Consider the following 25,306-nt stretch of genomic DNA (forward strand, 5'->3'; position numbering starts at 1 on the left):
GTTAAATTTTAATTTCTATATCTTGTATGATTTTATTCTGGGAATTTGTGATATTTAATGGATAGGACATCTAAAATCCTTTGAGTCATATACTTTAGTAAATTCAAGCAAATACATTTTGAAGTGTTTGCATGTGTTTGGGATTGTTTGTGGGGAGGAAGGGGGTGAGAGTGAGAGAGAGAGAGAGAAAGAAAGAAAGAAAGAAAGAAAGAAAGAGTGGTAACGAGGGAAAGTGAGAAAGAGAAAGTGAGAGAAACCAGAGAAGCGAGTGCGTACTGTGTCAGTGTACGTCAGGGCTGGAGTGGGCAGAAGTTCTTTAATTGGGGTGAGATCAGGGGCTTGGTGGGGGCCAAGGAGAGAGCGCTATCCCTTTCTTTCACCTCCAGAACTGCTCTGGCACCATGGCTGCTTTTGATGTGTGCTTTGGCTCTCCGAGGCCGACTTTGGAATATGTTCTTGGGAGACCGATGGTTACTTGCCTCAAGGCAAAATCGCAGTCCCGGGGATCCCGCTCCTCTTTGATGGAATACTTTCGGGAGCCACTAACTCCCAACCACTCTCCCCTTTACCTCGCTCCGCCCCTCCCTCCGGATCTCCTCTTCTCTGCAGACCCTCTCTCTATCTCAGAGATAGTCACTCCCCCCCAAAAAACATTCCTCTGACTAACTCATTACATCTCTTCATCAACCTCTCTATTTGCTAGACCAGCGGCGATAAGGTTACAGCACTGGGCTGATCTCAGATACATATGAGGCTTCGACAGGGAATGTGGTTTCTAAAAGCAGCACCCCTTAGACATGATAGAGGACCTTTCAGGCTTTGCTCAACTGCACATATTTAATGTTGAATCACTAACAAATGCAGTGCCATCCGTGTTCAATTACATTACACCTACGCAAGTTTTTAGCAGTTTTCCAAAATTGCAAATAAATAAATGAACACATAAGAATGTGGCTTTTGAGTCAGACTTTTATAAATGTTAGGTGTTGTGTGTAATGGATAATCTCAGCCTGTGGCTTTTGCTTTGCTTGGGGTTTTTTTTTTTTGGGGGGGGGGGGGGGGGGCTGTTTTTGTTTTTTTGCCCCTGTAATTCTGCAGCTGCTCCACAGCCTTCACGCTTGTGTTCAACTACGGTGGCTTTCTTTAGCTTCATATTGTGCAATGTTGTGTCCTACTTTGCTTGGCTTGTACTTTATAACACATCTCTTGGTTTGTACAATAAAGGCAGGCAGGAGGTGACACCACACACAGATCTGTGAGCTTATACACTGATGCAAACTGAATTTCAGTGTGATTGTCACAGTTTGTTAAGTGGCATAAATCCACATTATCGTTTCAATCACTTATGCAATTTACTGTAGTAAGTGTTGGCTAAAAGAGAGTTACTCACCTAATTTAATGACTAGGCATTTATTTGACATTTTTAGTGCTCAGTCAAAACAATAGTATAAAAATGTCCAGACAATGCCATTTCTTATCAAATGAGCAAATTGGTGTCACATGTGTTTAATTTCTGTCTCATTCATGCTTAAAATATCATTGTTAATGAAGAAGTGGAAAGAAAAAAAAGGTTACATCAGCCATTTTTTCTTAACAGCCCTGTGGAAATATGAGCGCAGTATTTTGCACATATGGGATTATCTGAGAGTGATCAGTTTGACAGAGAAAATGGTTCCTACACCCCACCACAAAGTCCAGCAGCACTACACAATGTCGCACTGAGAAGCCTAAGACTGCTATAATGTTTACAAAGTGTTCTGTGTAAAATTAGTCAAATCTTGGTAGTATTAAGCATGTGCTATGCGCAGCCATTATCATGCCTCTGTTTGTGTACCAGGAGAGCTGCCGGTGGCACCACCAGTGTGTCAGCTAAAGAGGGAGAGGTCTAACTGGAGTTGACTCCGCGGTCGCACCTCTTGAATACCCTGGAAGGTTAGTCTGGGATTTCTGCTCTGAAAGCTCAGATATTGCCTCACTGATTGATTGTGAGCCCAGAAGGTATTTCTTAACGGCCTCATTTCCCTGTATATTGATGATGTATATTGATTATCTCCAGCTTTACTGGAGGCCCAGATATTTTTCGACCCTGTTAAGGTCTCACTGTGAGGTCTTTTCCCTCAGGATGGCTTTCCCCTGACACCTGAGAATGGAATTTAGAGAGACTTTAAATGCTGTGAGAATGATTTTGAGTCTTGTGTTTGGTCAAATCCCTGTTAGTGGGTATTTGTCAGCACATAGCCATCCTCATCTTGGAATGCAGGTGCTTCTTTTAAGTGGTGTCCACAGGTCAGTGAGGAGATGTCAGATTTCTCATTCATTCTTCACTCTTTAAATACACAGTGGATTCACTATCACACAAGTTATTTTCTGATTTGCATAATTGCATACCTTGCTTTTCACATATATGCACAACTAGACATCATTTACAGAACTGATGGATTTGCACTTGCCAGATGACACATCGGGTATATATTTTTGCTTTAACCTGAGTTCTTTTTTAATCTTTTTAGGTATCTTTTTAGATAAACATATAAAAACAATTCTGAAAAATAAGTGACTATGTGTTGAGTTTGTATAAAGCAAAAGCAGGCTCCACAAAATCAAGAAATGTTCCTAAAACAAACAAAAATAACCATACATTTATCTTTTCTTTTCTCTGTATTAGTTATTTTCTTAGGATTACTTCCCATCATCTTTATTCACTTTCCAAATTTGTGTGGACAAGGAGGAAAATATTGCATTCTGGGTGCTTTTAATTCCTTTGCTGAGACTGAATAAGAAAAGAACATCTGTAATTTATACGGGCATATTAACAGGCCATTTCTGGGATTTCGAAGTATGATGACTGCTTGAATAGGTAAAGGGCCCATAGGTACACGTTAGTGTTCAGTCAAGTTCACTAGCCCATGCACCGCACTTCTCTGCTTTCCTGACATCATCTGTAATCTATAAATGAAAAAATAGTCTTGCCACACTTTTTTTAAAAATGTATTTTGCGGCTGCTATTAGAACCAATTTAAATGTGTTTGATGCTTTGCCAATTTCATAAATGGACCACAGAACATGTAATAATATTGATACAATAATGTAATAAACATCGGCAGGCCAGTAATGTGTTTGTAAGTGGAAGTGTCACAACTGAAGCGTTCTAGTGTAGAAACCATAAACATAATCGATTTGGGATTTGGGTGTTGATATTTTGAGATAAAAAAATAAGTGTCAAAATCTACATCAACCTGTCCATTTACTCAAAGATGACTTCAAATGTCTAAACTCACCTAATGCTTCATCTTATTTATTCACAATTAAGTTTGGCAAAATATCGACTTTTATTCGCGCAGTTTTTTTTTTTTTTTTAGCGCTAGCTGTGCCCTCTTGTCGTTAGCTGCCGTGCGGGGCTGAAGCGGGGTGCAGTGCTCCGAACGTCTCAGGAAACGGCGGCGCGCAGGACCGGGAGAATGGAGGGAGCGAGAGAAGGAGAGAGGGAGGGAGAGAGGGGCAGAAAGAACAGGGAGGTAGAGCATGAGCTATCCGAAAGGGAGGAGTCACGCTAAGGAAAGGGCAGCTGGAGTTCCACACTACAAGAGCCCCCCTCTCCGATAAAGTATCCTCAATGCTGTAACCAGTCTTTGTTGTCATAAAGGGTTAGGGATCCATGGGTATGGACTCTGGTTGTCAGCTTTTGGCAGGCATGTAGACAAAGTTGGAGTGTTAGTCCAGCGCTCGGAGCGTCCAGCAAAGTGTAGCAGTGAAAGAGGAGACGGCGAAGAAAGAAAAACTCTGGCAGAGCGATTGGAGTTTAAACTTAAGTATTTGACTCAAATTCCGAGCGCAGCACATCTGCAAAGAGCAAGAAAAGTCTCCAGTTGCGGAGGGAAGGACAGAAAACTTGAAGATTTTTCTGGAGGGAAACCACATTCGAAAACGTAAGTGCAAGAAAATATGGAGTTGCTTGGCGTTTCTTTTGAGCGGGTTGCATTGTAAGTGCAGTGAAAGTTTTTTTTTTTTTTTTAAGCCGAAGTGTTAGAGGCATTGCATGCCACATAAAGTTGCAGCGTCGCAAAATGCGCGCAATTATGACTGACTGAACGGTCACGCAAATGTAAATGCACAATATAATCCTGGAAAGAAAATGTAATGTGTTAACAAAAATATGTATGTGTGATGCGATGAAACGCTTTCGTCATATACTCTGCAGAGGATATTAAATTGAATAGTTTTCAAACTTCCAGAAACAATTGCCGAACTTGGCGGACCCATTTGGCCCGTTTATTTCGGATGCGGACTTGTTTCTTTGCTTTGTGTTGCAACAAAGCTGCCAACTGAAAACATATAGCCTACAGGACGAATAGGTGGATAACTTTTCAACTATAGACTTTTAAAAATTGTACCAAAGAAGGCTGCAGACAGATAAAGCAGGGACGAGTCATTTGGCCTATGTTTCTAACAGGCATGCTTCGGGCGCGGAGATGTTTTTGGACTTTTCCCCGGAGAGATTTGGGGGGCAAGCATATTTACATAGCGTCATATTTCAGGGCGATTTCTCTCTGTCGTGTCTGCAAGCTATTACGCTCCAGCGCTTCACGTGTTGTTGTGCCTTCATTACTTCATCTGAGCCAGGCCTGCGGGGAAAAGGGGGAATGTAAAGCACCAGAGAAGCGACACTGAACCTGAACCAATTCAAGCTAAAAAAAATTCTGAGTGACGTTACTATAACTGTTGTTTTTGATATGTAATTTTAAACAGAAATGCCGGCCAATTCAATTTATTTGGAGTGCTTGGATGGGACTGTGATTTGTTTTAATTGTAATCGCCAAAACGGCAAAAGCGCCTGCTTAAAAGTTTGTTTGTTTATGCGCTCTATATATATATATATATATATATATATATATATATATATATATATATACACACACACACACACACACACACACACACACACACACACACATACACACACTAATTCTTAAAATATATTGTACCATTATATAGAATAAAATTAATAATGTATTTTAAACGAACTCATAGCTCAACAGTTTGGCTAATGGTAAAGCAAAAGATCTTTTTAATGTAATTTATTACAAAAATAGTTTACTATTTCTGTAATTAAAAATAGGCTACATAGTTTAATTAAACTTTTTCAACTTTAATTAATTTAATATTCTTGCTGAATTATGTGTTTACAGCGCCATTTGGTTATGTTGTGTGGCACACGGCAGCTCGACTCCACATGCGAAGATAGGCCTATTTGTTTCAACTTTTCCTTCTGATCTACGCCAGCTGTTCCGCATTTTAGCTGATTCGCTCCGAGAGCGCCGGTCCGTTTGCGTCTCAAGTTTCACGCCGCTCCGCAAAGCAGCGAAGCCATGCGTCCGTCCCGCCGCGGCTGTGCCTAATCTCTCCTGACACCTGGCAAACAATTAACGGCGCTCAGAACGACACAGCGCTCAGAACGACACGTCGCAGGAAAAAAAAATAAAAATGATTTATTCGATAACTTATATAAACACGTGTTCATCTAAGAATGCCGTTAGTGCTTAAATGAAACGGTTTTAGGTTGGCGATCATAAAGAGCAGGCCACAGGAGGCCCGCAGAAAAAGCCTGTGTCATTTTTTCTCTTCTCTTTGACAGGGTGTTTGCGGTTTTCTTGTTTAAGCCGTCTGTTACAGTGGTACAGTGGTGCTTTCTTGAATATGTAATTATTTAATACATAGGCTGCTGCAGTAACACACAGTGGGTAAAGTTTTATTTAAGTTTAATTTGTTTTCGTTTGAGGAACAGGGACAATTGTTTGAAACCACTGCAAATGACCTACATTGTAACAGAGGTTTTATAGTTTTGTGTGGAATTTTATTATATTGCGCTAGTCCTTTTTTCTTTCTTTCTCTTTTCCACTCACTGTTTTGCACCACGCATTCTGTATCTATAATGATATTCTATATCATTCTGGATCCTTTAAATTTAGGCTTATATTTCAACTTTCTTGAGTTTAAAATCACATTAATTAATTAGCTCTTGCTTGATAAAAGGCCCAATGAAATTTTTGATTTGGAAAAATACTCCAATTTGCAATAAATTGCAAGCAAATAATTGTCAATATTTTTTTTCTAAAGGTGCATTTATACATATTTTAATTTGAATAATTTGTCTCCACTGTCTTAGTGGAAAATGTAAATTTAGTAACCTTTGGATAAACTTTACACATACCTTTACACATGTACCCATTTTAGAATCAAACCAAATTATAAGAGATGAATCTTTTCATAAATATTAAAATATTAACATAATTATATCATCCAGTCAGTATGGGTAGAATAATTTCAGATTCTGTTGGCTTAAATGATGATAGATAGACTTTGATCAAACAAGTGTAATTTTGACTGAAAAAGAAAATTCCGTCTTTACTTGAACATACGCTCATTTTACCTGGATGGCAGTCTCATTCTGTAGGATGTCTTCCCTGCTGTACTGCCAAGGTATGCCTGCTTGAGCCGCTCTCGGAACCAGCGGTGGCTGGGTCTTCCCAGCCTCTGTCTCCCCTTCCGCCCTGTAGCCTGCTCTGCCAAAACACCGTCTGTCACCAGCTAGCACGCCCGCCCCGGGATGACACGTGATTTGCTTCTTCGCCGACCTCCTCTCCGCCCTGCCTCACGGGCACATCTCTCCCCTGGCCCAGGGGGGGGGCTCGTGGCCCCTGGCTCAGGGTTTGCGGGGGGCCCCCGTGGCTCTCACTGCCGGGGGCCTTTGGCATGCGTAGACACCGCTACCTGTAATTAGGTGCGCGTGCGAGCAAGAGAGGCGGTCAACAGCAGGCCATTGTGATGCTAATGCGTGTTTAAATAGCCCCCCCCCCCATGCTGTCCAAACCAATAAGGCGACAAATATAGTGGAAGTTTTTTTTTTTTCTTCTACTTCCTTTGCTGGTGTTTCTGGGATTGATTCTAGAGATTACAGAGGAGCTCTGGAGAGGGCTCGGGGTGGGGTGGGGGGTGAGATTTTCTGCTTATTTATTTATTTATTTATTTATTTTTGTGCTCCGTTCTGTGGTGGTGAAATGTGTTTTTAGTTTGACGTCTGGCAGCCAAGCAGAGTTGATTACTTTCTGTGCTGAGGCATACGTAGTGTGATTTGTTATGATGGATCTGTAGAAGCGGGCTGAAGGTGAATGCCGTGCTTTTGTGCATGAGCTATTTCATCAGGAGGTCTAGTTTGCCTCTTCTCCCCCTGCCACACTGTCAGATTTTTTTCTGATTTGGACATTTTTCCCCCCTAGGAGGATCAGGGTGGTGGAGGGGAGACACTGAAATCTCCTGTTTTCTCCCCCTTTTATGAATTATTGGATATTTTCACCCATCACTTAAAGTTTTGGACTCTGGTAATTAGCGGCCAACAGAAAAGGCAAAAAAAGCATCAGTCGGACGATATGGTGGCAAGCAACTTTGACTTGCCGCACCTGACAGGTCAGGACTTCCAACTGAAATTTCCCACTTTGATGTGGCCCAACTTTGATACTTTTGACGTCAGATGAAAAGGACACAAGGTAGGGGAGCCGAAAAGAGAACAAGTGAGAGGGAAAAACGAGACATGAAGGTACGGGGGGGAGGGGGGGGTTGAGAGGGAGAGAGAGAGCGAGGGCAAGAGTAGATATAGAAGTAAGGAGAGGGATAGAGAGAGGGAAGGAGAGGGATAGCGAGAGTGAGAGGGAGGGGCTATTGAGCTTTGCTTCAGGTTAGCATGTGTATTGTGTTGATGGGGAGCTGGTCCATTGCGGATAACCAGAGACGCGTCAAAAGTGTCTGTCCGTATTTGTGTCTCAGCGGAGGTAAGAAGGGGGTCCACAGCTGCACAGAGGGTCTCTCTCTCTCTTTCTCTCTCTCTCTCTCTCTCCTCCCTCCCCTCTCTCTCTCTCTCACTAATCCCCAGGCCCAGTCATCCCTTCAGGGCATGCTTCTGATCTGCCTCTCCATCAGGACAACCCCTATTCTCTCTCTCGCTCCCTCCATTTCCCTTTCTCTCTTCTTTCTCTCTCCCCCTTTCACTTTCCTCTTTACTTCTATCCATCTTTATTCTCATTCATGTGTCCTCCCTCTCTCTTGCTCTCTCTGATGCACTTTCTCTCCGGTGTGTTAATATGCCTTGTGTTGCTGGATCCTTTCCATGGTTAGCGTGGGTTCACCTGTTGGGGTGTCTGCTAAAGGCTGGCCCCATCATGGGACTGAGGGGCCAGGGGACCTGGGCGGGACGGAGCTGTGAAGGGCCCAGCGGTCCCCTCGCTCATTCGCATGCTTGGCTGTATACTTAGTTCGCGTTGAGTGTCCTTGCAAGAGCGTGAGCTGTAGAGCACACTTTAAAGGGAAAACGTTCCACCCGGATTAATTTTTGTCTTGTTTGTGCGCACTGATGGATTTTCAACTGTCAGATTTATGTGGTAATTTCTTGCTGCTTCTGTCCGCTTTCTCTCCCTTTCTTAAAGATATACACGCACACGCACACACACACAGCACCAGGAAATGTGAAGGCCCTTCCCAAACTTTGAGGCAGTTGGTTTGTTTTTGCTGGCAAGTTTTGGCTGCTGGAAACTCTAACCTGACCTGCCAATTAGCCTGGCCATTTCCTCCCTCGTCAGGGCAGAGAGAGCACAGACGGAAGAAGAATGGGCTCGAGTCTGAGCAAGAGAGAGTGCGTCCAATAGATCGATTTACAGGGACTGCTCAGTTGGTCACAGGAATGTGTGTGTGTGTGTGTGTGTGTGTGTGAGGAAGAGAGAGAGAGAGAAAGAGAGGGAGAGAGAGAACTAGTGTGTCCTGGCTTGCTCGTATTTGCTTTTGTCAAGTAGGTGATTACCAACAGCTCTACTGGCGTGCCAGCAAGATCTACTAGCTTCTGCTGTGGTGTTTGCTTTACGGCTGTAAAAATGTCTCTGAGCTGGAGTGTGAAGGGCTCCGACGAGCATGCTGCCCTCTCTGGCGGCCGGGTGTGACGGAGTGCAGCGTGTGTGTGTGTGTGTCTGTGTGGAGTGGGGGTTTGTTAGGGCAGAGGTGCTGGGGTGTCAGTGTCGCAAGGTCTTTTACACACACATCCGCACAGTGTGGGTGAGCTGTAAAAGAGACAGACGACTGGTTGCCCCAGCCTGATATGTGTTTGCGTCCTGAACACCTGCTTGCCAAAGTGTCACCGAGGGAGTTATGGGCAGACCAAGCCTCAGAAGCAGGGAAGACTGAGATGGATGCGTGCTCACTCTCATATTTCACCCCTTAAACACACTGCAGTGGAACTTGCAGAAAGGAAGGTCTGAAAATTCAATTTTGCTCAATAAATTCTTAATGCTGGACTGACGGGACATTGAGATTAGAAAGAGAAATAATTTATTTTAATGTACATTATGCAGGAGAAAGGTGTTCGGGTCATTTAGTTAACAGACCTTTTGAATACGGCCGGTGTGATTCTGAAGCATGTGTCTGAACACACCTTGGTGTAGTGAAAAAACAATCAAGCTCAAGCGTTACTTGTGGAATTGTTGAGTTTGGACTTGTTGGCCTCCAGATATCGATAACTTAATCTCTGAACTTAGGGTCAAGGTCCTGTGGGCTGTTAGCTGTGGTCCTTTAATGGAATATTAGGTCTGCGTGTCCAGGGGTCACACCCTCGCAAAGTAACGAGGAGCGCAACAAGAGACTTCTCAGCTTTGTTCCTGTCTCCCGCTCGCATCAGTTCAGCTCTGCTTTCTTTTGAAGCCCTTCTCCACTGCTTTAGCCAGCCGACAGGGGAAATGTCAGAACCTTTACTTACCCCCTCTGTTAGGTAAATACTACCCCTGCCTACAATAACACCAAGGAAAGAAGGGGAGAGGTGCAGCCAGCCCCAAGCTCAGCAAGTACATCTTAGGGTGAGCTGAAAGAGTCCCCCATTGTCTGTGAGCCATCGGAAGAGTAATCATGTTTTCTCATGCAAAGTGTTTTAAAAGCCCAGCCATGGGTGGAGGGACGAGGGGGAGGAGGGGTGCAGGGCTTCAACAATACTCCGCAGGGAGCAGTGGAGGCTGGAGTTGGTGGAGGTTCCCCCCTACACAATGGGCAGCTTCTTACGAGGGGCGGGTGGAGGGGGCAATAGTTTTACAGACTAGTTAGTTTCTTCAAGCAGGGAGGGAGGGAGGGAGGGAGGGAGAGAGAGAGAGAGAGAGAGAGAGAGAGAGAGAGAGAGAGAGAGAGAGAGAGAGAGCACCGGGGAGAAAATAATAGAGGTGAACATTTATAGAGAAAGAGGAGGATAAATGTGTATGTGAACAGTAAATGGGCTTTTTCTCACTCCTCTCTGGACCACTGTTTTTATTAAGAGGCCTCGACATGCTTGTGAAATATATCTTATTCATGAACGAAGACAAGGTTGGACTTTCCAAAAGAATTCATTACTCACATTCAGACAGACACCCACACACACACATTCAGGCGACCCCTTCAGTTTGGAGCCTTCCCTTAACGGGTGAGACATCGCGCGCGGTCCCGTTACAGACCCGGCCTGAGCGGAAGGTTTCATTTGTCAGGCATGGCGGAACGAGTTCCCCGCCGGCCCGCCGCTCGGCGGCTGCTTGCCGTTCTCATTGTCTAAGAGGAGGCAGGACATTACTCACTGCAGCCAGAGGGCCAGAGACCAGGGCATGCGAGGAGAGAGAGAGAGAGAGAGAGAGAGAGAGGGAGAGGGAGGAGGGAGAAAGTGACAGTGGGGGGGGCAGAGGGACAGAGAGAGAAAGAGAGTGAAAGAGAGGGAGCGCGAGAAAGTGAGAGAGCTCTTTGTGAATGGAGACCGAGGTTTGCGTCCTGGGCACTGAATTACTAGAGGCAGAGAGGGCGTTAGGTCTGGACTAGTCCCTAGACTCAGACTAAAGTATGAAGTGGCGAGACAGAGAGAGAGGAGGGAGACAGAGGGGGGAGACGAGGGCAAAGAGGTTAGTGGGAGATACTTCAGGACCAGTTTGAAGCAGAGCTGGTGGTATTGGAGAGGCAGGAATGGGCAATAACCCAGAGAGAAATAGGCAGGAAAAGCAGTGATGTGGAGCAGTGGAAAGTAGAGTGTCAGGGGAAGAACGGGAAGAGTCGAGAGAAGCAGGAGAGAGAGAGAGAGAGAGAGAGAGGAGAGGGGGAAGAAAGAGAGAGGAGAGAGAGATGAGTTGAGAGTGTTTTTGGTCTCCCTCAGAGGTTGGTGTGTAAGCACCTGTCTACCTCTCAAAGCTCCCTTCACAAAGAGATTTACAAGACGGGTCTCTGGGTGCACTCTGCTACCCTGCATCTTGTGTGTGTGTGTGTGTGTGTGTGTGTGTGTGGTATCTTTGTGCATTTTAGATGTATGGAGCATTCTGTTGGGGTAAACATATGCAAGTTTTTACTGTGCTATTAACAAGAGCAGAATATGAGGTTATGTGAATGTACAGGTGCTTAAGTGAGAATGTGTGTATGGTTCATGTGATGAAGTTTTAGAACCGAGTTTGATCCATATTTTCATGTTACACAACAACTTCCACCATTAATTATGGTGCAAGAGAAATAAAAGGGAATGTTGTGGCATACAGTGTCTGCATGTGGCGGGGCACAGTTCCCTGGAATTCACTGCTGAAAATCCAGGCACAGAACCTCAGATGTCAAGGAACAGTGTGTGTGTGTGTGTGTGTGTGTGTGTGTGTGTGTGTGTGTGTATGTATTAGAGAGTGTGTGTGTGTGTGTGTGTGTGTGTGTGTGTGTGTGTGTGTGTGTGTGTGTGTATGTATTAGAGAGTGTGTGTGTGTGTGTGTGTGTGTGTGTGTGTGTGTGTGTGTGTGTGTGTGTATGTATTAGAGAGTGTGTGTGTGTGTGTGTGTGTGTGTGTGTGTGTGTGCGTATGTGTGTGTGTGTGTGTGTGTGTGTGTGTGTGTGTGTGTGTGTGTGTGTGTGTGTGTTCTGCGGTAGTCTCACACACAAAGGGGCCTCCTTAGCTTTTAGAATTATTTATAATGTTTGGCTTTTGTGGAGCACTCTAAGCATTTGTCTCCTCCTATTAGACTGAATAACTCAACTGTACTCAGCTGAAGCTTCCTAACCCCATCCTGCCAAACTCCCCATACTGCCCCACCCCCCACTAAGCCACTCTCCTACTGCCAATGCTTCCACACTGCCCCTCCCACTAACCCCTCACCCCAAACCCTGCCAGCCTCCCCAGTTACTGACCCTGCCTTCTTGGGACTACTTTATTGGTCCCTGTCTGAAGTGAAGTTGTGTTCCAAAGATTATAGTGCATTGCTGGTTTGTTGGAAAGGCACTGAATTAATTAGCGTCTGGTTTCTCAGCTGGGAGCAAATCATTACATTTTGGTCCAAGACAAGTCTTAAGCTGTGTTTGGGGAAACAGTCATTTGGCTCTTTTATTACTATTAATATGTCCCTTATTTATTAATTTGTTTGTTTGTCTATGTCACGGCTTTTTTTTTTTTTGCGTTTGCTTTTTTTGCTTTTGCACACACACACACACACCAGAGAGAGAGAGAGAGAGAGAGAGAGAGAGAGAGAGAGAGAGAGAGAGAGAGAGAGAGCGAGCAACCTACTGATCGTGACCTGTGGCTTGATCAGGGGACGTGGTGTAGACTTGCTAAGCAGTCCTTTCACACCTGCAGCATTTATGAGCCTTGTTTCTATATCTAAAATTTAAAATGAAACAAAAACGAGATAGCAGCATTTTAGCGAAGGCAAGTTGGTTTGATTTACCGACTCCCGCGCTTCCCCAGAACCCAAAGTCTCTCCCGAGATGCTGATCATCTCCCGGGCGTCACACTGTATGACTCTAGCGGTCTTACGTTTGTCGCATGTCACACTGAACGGAGATGCTGCTGTGATGGAAATCTTTACCATGACAGACAGCCATTGTTCTGAAAGTCAGACTACACGATGAAGGCAATAAACGCAGTGTTATAAAATTACGATTATTCTGCTTTTGTCATCCATATCTAATTTATTTTATAATAGAGACATCTCTGCTGCCAGATTTCCACAGAACCTTTTTTTAAGTCCCAAATACTTCGTTTTAGTTTTATTATACCGCTATTAATCAGTTTGCGTTGTTGTGTTTTCTCTATTGGTTGTTGTTAAAAGTGCGTCGCAGCAGCGGTCACGTTAAAATGTCGGACGCGCAGAAGATAACCGTAGAGACACTACATGGGCTGCCGTGGAACATACCACATTACACGTTCAAAGGCCACCGCTTTTAGCTCATGACCAGAGAAGTCTTTTAACGAACCGCGAGTGTTGTCTGCCACAGCCTAATCGTTACAATAATCGCACCGTGTAAACGAGACAGGCTCGCTTTTTTCTCAAGGTCGGTAAACTTACGCGGTACTGCCATCACAATCTTTCATCTAATTCACACAGGTGGGGAAAAAAGGTTTTGAATATATAGGAACGCTGCTGTTTGTGACTTTATGGATGGCTCCAAAAAACCATCAGATGAGAATCGCCAGGGGGTCGGTAGCAGGGAAGACGCGCACAGGTGCCTGGCGTGGCTGTCGGCGCAGTTATCGGAGCCATTAGCGGCATGATTAGCGGGCGGAGCAGGAGCGTGGATCAATGCAAACCGGCTCACCCAGCCGCGTAAACTCATTAGCTCAGCGCGCAGAGCCGCGTCTGTATTTACATACATTAACCCCGCGCGCTGTCCAAACCACGTGAGTACGCGCGGCCCGGCGAACTGCGCGTGATTGGGTTAGCGTGTTAATGAGTGTGAGAGTGTGTGGGTGACTTTCTAATTATATTGCGCTGAGGGGTGTGGGGAGAGTTGATTTGTGTGTGTGTGTGTGTGTTTATAACTGTGCTCTGGTAGTTACACAACCTTTCTGTACCATTATTCATGTAAGATTCAGAGAGAAACTTTTGAATTGTGGTGCTATGAACACATATATTCGAGTGTAAGTGTAATCTGTACATTTGTTTGACCATGCATAATTTTTGGGATACTAGTTCTAAGTGTGTGTCTGAGCTGAGCTAAGGCAACAGGAGTCTGAATAAGAATAAAGGTATTCTATCTCTCCCTCTCTCCCTCTTTTGTACTCTCTTTCCACCTTGTTTAACATGGCTGTTCCTGCTCCTAAATAACCTCAGTGTTGCAGGTCTGCTGCGTGCTCACACTCAGCGTGCTGACACTAGACCAATATCCAGCGCGCACACACACGCACGTGTCTTCCTGGGCCTCAGCCTCAAAGGCACATCGTGGAATGCTTTTATTAGGGTTTGGTTTGAATTAGCGATTGTTGAGACTTGATGCTTTTGCCTCGTGTTCTTTCCGTCACACAGTCTCTTGGTAGAGTGGAGAGGCTCCCCAGAGGCAGCTGCTGCAGTCGAAACGATTGCGGCTTCTTTCTTACATTTCGCCGCATACGTATGTCTGAGCATCTTACAGCTGCATGCCGGTGCGTGCCCGCATGTGCTTGTCTCTGTGTGTGGGTGCGTGTACATGAACTTGCCTCTGTTTGTGGGTGTGTCATGGTGCACGTCCCTCTGGGGTCGATGAAGATAACGAGGATGAGGATCCGCAGGAACCTGTATGTGTGCGCAGGCTGCGGCTGAGCGCTCGTGAGGGAGAAAGTTGGCCTTTGTCTGTCTGTAAGTGCTTAGAGACGCGTGCGTGTGTCCCTCTGTGCGTGTGTGTGTCTGTTTGGGGAGGGAAGACATCTCTGCCTCTGAGCATATGTGTGGGGAGACAGGGAGCTTTTGGAAGTTTCCAGAAGTCCCACAGTGCCTGCCTCCTTGGTGTGTTTGATCCACATCTCCTCTCTCTGACTCTCGGCTTACACTGTCTCTCTTTCTCTGTCATGCTTCTACAACTCTATTTGCAGTTGGTCTGACTCATAGGAATACATATACAGAGCCACACTCGCAGTGAGTGTGTGTGTGTGTGTGTGTGTGTGTGTGTGTCTGTGCGCGCCCGGGTGTCTGCAGGCATACCTCTGTCGTTTTCGCAAAAGTGTGAAAAGAGGAAGATCCAGAGAGATAGTAGGTGTTTTACTTACGCCCTTATGCCTACACACTCATATTACATTAGGACTGCCTGTGGTTGTGATTATTACTTTACAGACCAAACTTTCTGTACTTGTAAAACTAGCTCTCTGATACATGCCACCAACTAAGGAACATGCAGACAACGCTACAATGAGTTTCTGTCAGTAGACATTCAACTAAGAATCCACAACACAGCTTTGGGTTTTGTTCTGAGCCAGCATTCATCCGACTCGGGCAGAGAGCGGACCGTTGGCTGTGCACGCGGAGCCGCTTCCCACCCCGGCCGTGTCTAGATGTCCAGCGTCCTGCCCTGCCCACAGAGTGTCAGGGCACATTTCCAAAGAGAGGTTTCACAATGGCTCTCAGCCCACCTGACAAATGTGTGAATGAATGTGGGGATGTAAAATTGAGCTGGGGGGGGGGGGTGTTAAACAACAACAAAACATTCGAATGCATTTGGAATGTATGTTTTAATAGCTTTTGGAAGCATGCCCGCATCACTCAGGAAGTCGGCTATAAAAACGACTCTTGCATTCTTAGCTTCTCTCTCTCTCTCTCTCTCTCTCTCCCACTCTCTCTCTCTCCTCTGGCTCTTTCCTTCCACCTCTCCACTCAGGTCAGCATCCAGCACCTGGACAGCTTCATCGGTCCTGCTCCTAAAAGCCTACGCTACTCTTCTTCCCTCTTTAGCTCTGTTTATTCTAAAACTAAACGTGTTCCCTTCGCGTGACCCCAATTCTCTGCGGCTACCTCTCCATCCATCTTGCCCCCTACCCCATCTGAGCGTTCTGCCCCGCTCTTTTGTCGCTGGATCCCCTGGCCACCCCCCGCCCCTCCCCCCCGTCCCACCCCCCCATCCCCCCCCCCATTCTGCACGCCGGCGCTGCTCACTGCAGGATGACTTCATCTAGTTTCATTTCTGGCCCGTAATAAGCTCTAAATGGCGAAGCCGCCAGGGTCTGCCGAAGAATTAATAAGAGCCAATAAAAGCATGCCCGTGGGGGCGGCACGCTGGCTTTAAGTAAACATTACGACTCCTCCAGGGGGCTGTGCCAAGCAGCGGGGGTGGGGGCCCAAGATCTGGCTTGATGAATCATCCCGAAACCTTTGGACGGGTAATTTGCCCACGAACGGGGGCTAACAGGGATGCCCGCACCTCTTGCGTCTGATTGGATACATAAGCAAATGTGTATAGCACTTGTGAGCATTATGGAGTTTTGGGACCGTGAGTGTGTGTTTGGTATCCAGTTGCTTGCATTTCTCTCTGAACGTAGAGATGTGTTTGGGGATGAGGGGTGAAAACACAGACAGAGGGCACGGGGCAGAAGCCGGGCTGGCCGACGAGCAAGGGAGCTGGGAGCAGCCACATGATGGCTGGGGTGTCTGGCACCTGTTGGGAATCCTTGAGGCATCGGCATGTGACAAACAGAGGTACTCCACGCCCCTGGGGAGATGAGCGGGAGACCCCCTTTTTAAACCATAGCAGGCCTGCCACAGACCAGCATTTGATCCCAGTCAGTGCTAACACAGTGTGTGTGTGTGTGTGTGTGTGTGTGTGTGTGTGTGTGTGTGTGCGAAGACACAGTTTTTCATCAGCAAAGGAATTCTTCCCTTCACTCATCATTTCCCTGGGGTACCCTTGCACAGTGGAACTCCACACCCACACTAGCAAACGCACACACACACACACACACATGCACACACACACACACACACACACACACAAAAATATACACACACCAGAGAGGCTCACACATATTCCTACCACCCTGTGTCTCTCTTTGGACTTTCAGAGCCAATGTCTGTCACACAAACTTGAATAGGCAGCTTGACGCATGCACACACAAGGCACGTACACTCCTATGTGGTCTAGAGCCCGACGGAATGCCTTTGCCAGAGCCTGTCTCGTTTTCATCCCAGACCCCACCTGAGTCTGCTGGGAGACCCCCAGCCAGGGCCCCAAGCGTCAGCTCAGGTCTCTCATTGTGCTTCAGCCGGATGCCCGGTCTCCAGCGAGCATCTGGACTGTAAGATCACGGAGAACATCTTGACCTCAAGCTCACCACACTCTTAGAAACATGACGGAGCCTCAGCTCCTGCGCGTCTTTGCCATGGTCTAATGTGCTCCTCCGCCTCATCCCTGAGAGTAAAAAAAAAAGGGCACACATGGAACGCTGGCCACAGTAAGGAACGCTGGCCACAGTAAGTCGCATTAGGAGGATTTGTCAGAGCGTGTTACACAACTCTAGAGGGGGGAAAAATAACAACAAAACCTTATCGTGGTCGCATTACGTCTTTGGGGTCTCTCCCCCCCCCCCCCCCCCCCCCCGCCTGGTTTACGAACTGCGCTGAGGCAGAACAAACAGGCAAACAACGGCACTAATAATCCAAGGAGCCGGCGTGGTCGGCTGGAGGTTTGCAGTTGTCATGCTGCTCTTCCTGCCAGTCTTATCAGCCGAGCGGCGAGAGCCGAGGAGGCCCGTGTAAGTGTCGAGATTACATCATCGCGTATTTATTAGGCGGGAAACGGGAGGCGTGCGGGAACTCTTTGGGCGCTGAAAGGATCTTGCCGTCCTTCACCACTGCATCTTGAATAGCGTCTTAAACGGGTCAGGGATTTCTGGGATGTTCCAAAGAGAGAGAGAGAGAAACAGAGAAAGAGAGAAGGAAAGAGGAAGAGAGAGGCCAAAGGAGGCAGAGAGGCTAATCTTATTAGCAACCCTCCCCAGCGGAACAGGAGTTCCTTCCATGGTTCTGTCCTTGAAAGAGCCACCTCATCCACCAGTACCTACTCCTCACTCTCTCCATATGTCATCATATACCATGGGAATGGCTGGCTGTGCGCGGTTTGGCACTGAGCAGGCGCAGCTTTCCGAGCTCCGGGCGAGAGCACCACAGCCCAACGTCCGCTGGGCGCAGGGCACCGTCTCACGTGGCTGCCCTCCCCACACCTGCTTTGGGCTGTCCTCTCCGTTTTGTCTCAGGCACTTTTTTGTCTCAGGCACTCAAGGTGTCCACCGTCTCAATGGCTTCTCTCTCCCTGGCCCGGCTTCTTCATCTCTGGCTCGCCTTTGCTCCTGCGCATTCTCTCACCCCTCTGTCTGCCTGCTCTCGTTCGCTTCTCTGTGCTGTTGCTCTGTTTCTCTTTGCTGAGGCACTGTGGTGTTGATAGGTGTCAGATAAAGGATTTGGAAGCAGGCTGATGTAATGATGATGAATGCAGTGGTGTTGGCCTCCTCTTTCTGGGGGGGGGGGAGAGAGAGAGAGAGAGAGAGAGAGAGAAAGAAAGAACAGAGCCTTGCTGGGAAATGAGGCCAGGATGTCCATATCCTCTGGCTAACTCCAAAGCTTCACACGACAGAACCCTGTGCCCCTGGCTGGGGGCCAACCCCCGGACTCCATAATGAGCATATCACCCATAACACATTTATCACCAAGATCTAAACCCATTACTTATAACCAGAATTAAACGTATATCTCGCCATCACAGTAATACTTACAGATTTGTTAGTGAATGTTTTTCTCTGAATACAAATACAGAATATTTTCTTTTTCCAGATCTGAGCTCCAAATGAGACCTAAAAGATAATGTTCATACTTGTATAAATACACCTAGTGAGCTCATTTACTAAACCACAGCATAGATGGATTTTGATAAAGCAGAACAGTACAAAAAAACATTTTAAAATTCTCTTTATGTAATGGATGGTGTAAGAAAAAAAACATTGATATTTTTATCACACTGTGCTAAACAGTCAAAAGTTTATTCTGTTGTTTGACTTTGATGTTTCATTTGCCACTGACTTTCAACTCCTTGCTTTTGTCACCAGAGCGTATAATTTATGCTAAATTGATTTGCCTAATGTGCTTAAAATAAGAATCTTTTTTCTTTCCTTGGGAACAGTCTGAATTGTGGTATTTTAAACCTGGTTAATCGCCTCTCTTTCTCCGAGTAAGGATTACAGACCGGCACACATAAAGAGAGCACCCTTTCTCTCTCTCACAGCTAATGGGGCACGGGACTCTGTCAGAGTGAGGAATAAACATTAATATGAAAATTTACATTTATTTCGGGCAACGACAGCCCCCCAAACAGAGGTTTGAAACACGGGCCATTGTGAGGAGCTTACTGGTGTTTGAATAGCATGCTATTGTTCCTGGGCTTTTCCTTGAGATCTGAGTTTGTCTCCTCTTGCCCTTTATGTCATGCTATGTAGGTTTTTACGAACACTGTGTGTGAACGCCCTACCCACTGCCAGACACCCCCGTATAAACCTGTGCGGTAGCTTAGAGGAAGAGGAGGGTACGAGAGGAAGGTGGCGAGAGGATGAGGAATCTTCCGCGATCGCAGCGGCAGAGGGGCCAACGGGAAGGAGTCGGCATCGGCTGCGGCCGCCACCGCTCCGCTCCGCTCCCGCGCACAGGAGCCGGCAGCACTTGCCTTTCCAAAGGAACGTTTACACCCGCCGTCTGCCCAAGCTCTGCCGCCCCTCCCCCTCTCCCGCGCGCACCTCCTTTACCTCTTCTTGCCTGTCACACCCGCCCAGAGTCTGAGCTCAGCTTCTCAGCCTGTTTCTTACCCCCTTTTCACAGATCGCCCGGTGGGGGGGGTTCAAACGCGCGCCCCCCCAAGTGTCAGAGGCGAGTCGATAACAGGCATAAAGGACTCCCGCTCCCTCCCGGCCTCTCGTCCACGCCGCCCGAACTCCGCCGAGCTGCTGCCTGCCGGAGAGAGAGAGAGCGAGAGGGGCTGACTTTGGGCCTCTCCCTCTGTCTGATCTCGCGCCCCTCCCCCTTGCTCTGTCTCCGACAGGCTGTCAGCACACGAACGCCTCACCTTTCACAGCTGCGGCGCTTACCGCCAGACCAAAGCTGCTTGCGTTCTCTAGCTGGGGTTGTGATCGATCGCTCGCCTGTGAACTTGGGCCGAGGAGCACAAGAGTTTTTAAGTTTCTGCCATTTACGGGGAAAAAAAAACAACTAAATGCTTGTAAATGTTAAAAATGTGTTGTGTCAGTTATTAACTTTAAATAACGAAATTGACTGTTGTGCATGTGTTCATATGGAAGCAATTAGCAGAAAAACTTAATATGCTTGTGATTGGTTTTGGGAAAAGGGAGGGATCGTTGGGATTCTTCTTTTTTTTTTTTTTTTTTTTTTTTTTTGGAAACCAGGATTGGTTGCAGATGTTTTGAGTAGCATGCGTGTTTGGGACAAAACAAAACACCAAATAAAGGTTGGCTCCCCCTCCGCCCCCACAGCTAAACATAGTTGCTATGTTCAAACAGATTACAGTCTATAACTCCACGTTGTAAGAAGCCCCGCTACCCCTCCACCTACCCGTCTCACAACTTACTCATGTCAGAGACATAATTACACATGCTAATAGATGCTAGCTACTTTTATTTGTGTAAAAGTCGTTCATATCCAGAATAAGCATCTGCACCAATGTTATAACGTAGTCTGACTGCTTTGCATCGCATTTCTATAATATCTGACAATATGCGGGTGTTTCCTTAAGCCTGCTTGGCACTACGTAAAAATATTTTTCAGCTTTCTAGTGGGAAACTTTCAAGTGTTTTTCCTGACTTGCAGAATTAACAATGAATACTAGTCCAGTCGCTTACTGTCCTCTGTATTCAGGCGAACCCCTAGTGACATTTTAAATTCACTCTCGCAAAGCTGTTTGGCTGAGTCCCCAGCTGAGTCCCCAGCTGGCAAACCTGTAAGTGAGGCGGACAGAATCTCCTCTTATTTGGGGGCGTCATCCGGAGTTGTGGAGAGTTCTGGCGAGTTGTTGAGAGTTCTGTAGAACCTCCCTGGAACAGTCCGCTTGGCTGAGTGCGAAAGCCTTGCGAGCCTGAGAAAGAGCTTTAACTAAAACAGCGTTTATTGCGAAGGGGAGAAAATGGCCCCAGCACTCCGATATTCCCAAAAGGAGCTTCAAACAACCCTTCATTTCAGGCGGGTGTGGGTTTCTCTCTCTCTGAAGTATCCCCGTAAGGTTTTGCCTTTGTGTGCTGTTTTTTTTTTTTTTCCTTTCAGCGGTGATAGAGAATTTTGGTATACACCGCCTATACCCATCTGCAATCCACGATCTCCACCATGCAACTAGTCCTGAAACCTCAAACTTTGTTTTAGTGATGTCCAAACTTTCCCATGAAAGCTACTTCCACTGTGCCTTTTCTGAAGTAGACTCACGGTTACTCACAGGGAGATCATTATTGAAATCGCAAAACTTTTTCATGCGGCTCGCACGCATTGATAGCAAGGTGAAGAATGCAACAATTGAATTCTGTTTGTGTCGTCAAGGCTCCTGCGCTGACCTCTGACCTTTTCCCCGGCGGAAACCACAGGTGTCCCGGCTTCGATGAGGCACTGAGGAATGCGCAGTTGCCATGGAAACCCAGTCCCAGGTCAGTTCCGCAGCCGAGAAGAAGAAGAGGGTGGAGACCATCGTGGCAACGAAGAGCTCCTCGACCCGAACGGACATCAGCGAGAAGGCCGTGGCCTCCAGCACCACCTCCAACGGTATGGAGAGTCTGAACTCAAACCTCACATAGAGCCTCCAAAAGTACTGATAGTCTGAGCTTAAATCTCACACACAGCCTCCAACAGCACCGAGAGTCTCATCTTAAACGGCAGCTGCAGCTTTGAACAGCACTGAGATACTATCAGAGAGTATGTGATTACATACCGTTTACATCTGTACTGAAAGCCTGATCTTAAAACCACACGCAGCTTCCAAAAGCCCTGAAAGTGTGAAACCTAAACTTGACATAGAGTCTGATCTTAAATCACACACAGCCACACACCACACACAGCCACCCTCTTCTCTAACATTACTAAACTCAGACACAACCCGAGGTTAACAAACTAAGCGGCTACATCAAGAGTCTGATCTTAAACTATACAGCCTCCAACAAACTTGCTCAGAGGCCACCTGACAGCTCATACCTTGAGCAGTGACTTAATAAGAAACTTCCATACACACAGCAACTTTACTGAGACCCTGTCTTAGACCTCAGATGCAGCCTCTAACTGTAGACGCAGATACCACCACGTAAACGCTCATGCTACTCCCTTACTGATATACCCCCTTAAACCCAGTATATCTGCACCCTCATGGACCATCTGTTTTGCCCCTTCAGTGGACTGGAAGGGTCAATATGGCGGCACAGTGTGCGGGTTGTTCCTGAGTCCTAAGCGCTAAAACACAGCTACGTACAAGCACGCTGGACTCCAAAACAACTGACATTTAATGTCTAGCAACGCTCCCTGTCATGTACTGCCTGGACAACTTGCATAGCCGCCAACTCATTCAGGTTGCCACCTTATGACCTCTGACCTTTCTGACCTGACCTACAATAACTCCGCTCTCCCCCCCGATTCCTTTCTCCCTTTGTGCTGATGGATAAAGGTCTCTAGTGGAACCCTTTTCCTGCATTCTCTTTTGTGGTTTTCAAAAACACAGGTTCTGTTCTCCCCCTGTCAGACAGTACAATCGACAAAGGGATCCTTTTTGACGCCAGGACAGCTTTAAGACTGAGGCTTTGCGGCGGCTCACTCGGATGTGCTCACGTGTGTTTGTGTGCGTGTGCGTGCGTGTGTGTGTGTGTGTGTGTGTGCGCGAGGCGTCTGAGCTGATAAGTGGTCAGTGTTGTGCCCCTCTCCATATGACAGCCTCAGGTTATGTGGCAGGAAGTCAGGAAGAGACTGCCTCATTAAAAAAAACAATTTTTTTTGAATGAAAACATTCCTAAAACGTTTCAGAAACTCTTGCCCTCTGCCTGTTTCTTTCTTTATTCTCTCTCTCTCTCTCTCTCTCTCTCTCTCTCTCTTCTCCCCTTCCCTGTTCATTCCCAGACGACCTACGTTCTTTCATTAATTAGAGGTAAGGCAGGGAAAGGGGGTAGCTGCGTTCAGTGGGTTCCTGTTGTGAAAAAAAGCATACATGCAATTTGGCCTTTAGTAATCACGTACTTTTCACCGTAACAAGAGGCTAATTTCTGTGCCCAGCAACATCAGGTTTGTCATGGAAACTTAAGTGCAGTGATCATTTGGTTTGGGCACAAGCGAGAAAAGCAGCCTTCAGCCTCCACCCTGCGAACTTGCTCCTTAAGTTTCGGAAGTCATACGGGAGGAGCAGGTGGCAGCGCTCTTCTGTGTAACAATAGATATAGTAACACCTGTTTGACCACAGGCTCTCAGCCTAACCACCATGTGCCACCCACTGCAGCAGACCATAGACTTCCAACTAAGGGTTTTCACCGCACTCATGAGATAGCTTACACATTCCTGGAGTGGTTATAATTACCCCTCCAACCCCCACCCGCCCCTCTCGTTCCCCAATACTCATAACCTCTTATCTGATGTAACCCAAAACCCCCCTCAACTTCAACCCCCCGCAGACAGGCCGCCCCCACACGCCAACAAAGGCCGATTGTTAATGGCGGAGGTGCTGCGCCGCAGATCCCAGAGCAGTGTTTCGCAGTGGCGGTGGTGAGATGGAAGCCCGGAGGCTTCTGCTGGCACTGGTCTTGGGACAGCCGCAGCCCGAGCCCCTGCGGCGTCCGCCGGGGAAACCCCATGCGGCGTGATGAGAGAGGAAGGCGCAGAATCTGAGCCGAACGAGTGTGTCCAGGAACACAGCGCCGCTTGCCATGTGCGGGGGATCCCGTCTGCTTCCTGGCCACTTCACGTCACAGAAACCGGCTCTGTAGTGGGTCAGGTCAGTAGCGCGGCAAGTGTGCAGCTGGTTTTGTTTGGGTTCTCAAAAGCTCATCCTCTTCCTCTTGTCCTCTCCGTATCTCTCTCTTTCCCTCTCTTCCCCTCGTTCTCTCCCGCGCCCTGCAGAAGTTTGCTGAGAGAAGCCGAGCGGTGGTGTGTAATTGTGCAGGCCTGACGGGGTGCGCTCCCACGAGGCCGGCTAAAGAGCGGGCGCGCGGGCGCAGCATTCAGGCACTGCACCGCACCCCCGGCCTGACAGCTCAAAGGAGCCCACTGCGCCTCCACAATGGCCTGATTGGTCCTCCCCTGCTGGGGCCTGCCAGCCGCCACCCCTCCTCAGGCCCCAGCATTCGCCAGGCAGGTGGACCACAAAGTCCCCTGATTCTTTTGTTGCAGCCCGAAAGCGGGATAGAGAAGGAGAGGAGGGTGGGGGAGAAAAGGAGAAAAAGGAAGAGAGAGAGAGAGAGAGAGAGAGAGAGAGAGAGAGAGAGAGAGATGTCCATATTCTTTGGTGGACTAAACCTTGTCGTCATGGGATAATTTGCTAATGAAAAAAAAGAGAAGTATGTCCAAAAAAAGGGGGGACCTGCCTTTCAGAGCACAGAGAACGAGAATGAAAAAGGCAGAGAGAGGGTGCAGAGTAGAGTTTATAGCTGTCCGTTATAAAATGTATACAAATACATAGTTGTCACTTATAGTTCTTGTCTTTTTCATGGCTAGTGAAAGAGGAAAGGACAGTAAGGAATGACAAAAGAGAGGAGGGGAGAGGAAGAGAGGAGAGGAGGAGAGGGAGGGGTGAGAGAGGAAGGAGGGAATGTGAAAAGGAGAGAAGAGAGCCTGGAAAATTGTGAAGGAATGCGTGCAGTCGCTTTGCAGGGTGCAAAATTTGGCGCCTAAAAAAGGGAAAAGGTCTCCCCTCCTTTCACGTGTGCAGGGCTTGAATAAGGTCTCCCCTCCTTTCACGTGTGCAGGGCTTGAATAAGGCCCCCCTCCCTTCACGTGTGCAGGGCTTGAATAAGGTCTCCCCTCCTTTCACGTGTGCAGGGCGTGAATAAGGTCTCCCCTCCCTTCACGTGTGCAGGGCTTGAATAAGGCCCCCCCTCCCTTCACGTGTGCAGGGCTTGAATAAGGTCTCCCCTCCCTTCACGTGTGCAGGGCTTGAATAAGGCCCCCCCTCCCTTCACGTGTGCAGGGCGTGAATAAGGCCCCCCCTCCCTTCATGTGTGCAGGGCTTGAATAAGGCCGCCCCTCCTTTTACGTGTGCAGGGCGTGAATAAGGTCTCCCCTCCTTTCACGTGTGCAGGGCTTGAATAAGGCCCCCCCTCCCTTCACGTGTGCAGGGCTTGAATAAGGCCCCCCCTCCCTTCACGTGTGCAGGGCGTGAATAAGGCCCCCCCTCCTTTCACGTGTGCAGGGCTTGAATAAGGCCCCCCCTCCCTTCACGTGTGCAGGGCGTGAATAAGGCCCCCCCTCCCTTCACGTGTGCGGGGCTTGAATAAGGCCGCCCCTCCTTTCACGTGTGCAGGGCGTGAATAAGGTCTCCCCTCCTTTCACGTGTGCAGGGC

General features: G+C 47.4%; 1 protein-coding gene across 1 annotated transcript in view; it reads left to right on the top strand.

Moving 5' to 3' along the window:
• The first annotated feature begins 3,560 nt into the window (after window positions 1–3,560).
• gli3 (GLI family zinc finger 3) overlaps window positions 3,561–25,306 on the top strand; it is a 101,176-nt gene continuing 79,430 nt past the window's right edge. The window contains exons 1-2 of the mRNA XM_035526508.1: window positions 3,561–3,926; window positions 21,368–21,542. Coding sequence (XP_035382401.1) covers window positions 21,410–21,542 — 133 coding nt within the window. The 5' untranslated portion in view covers window positions 3,561–3,926; window positions 21,368–21,409. The remainder of the gene's footprint in view (window positions 3,927–21,367; window positions 21,543–25,306) is intronic.

This window comes from Electrophorus electricus, chromosome 5 (genome assembly GCF_013358815.1).
Source record: "Electrophorus electricus isolate fEleEle1 chromosome 5, fEleEle1.pri, whole genome shotgun sequence".
NCBI lineage: Eukaryota > Metazoa > Chordata > Actinopteri > Gymnotiformes > Gymnotidae > Electrophorus > Electrophorus electricus.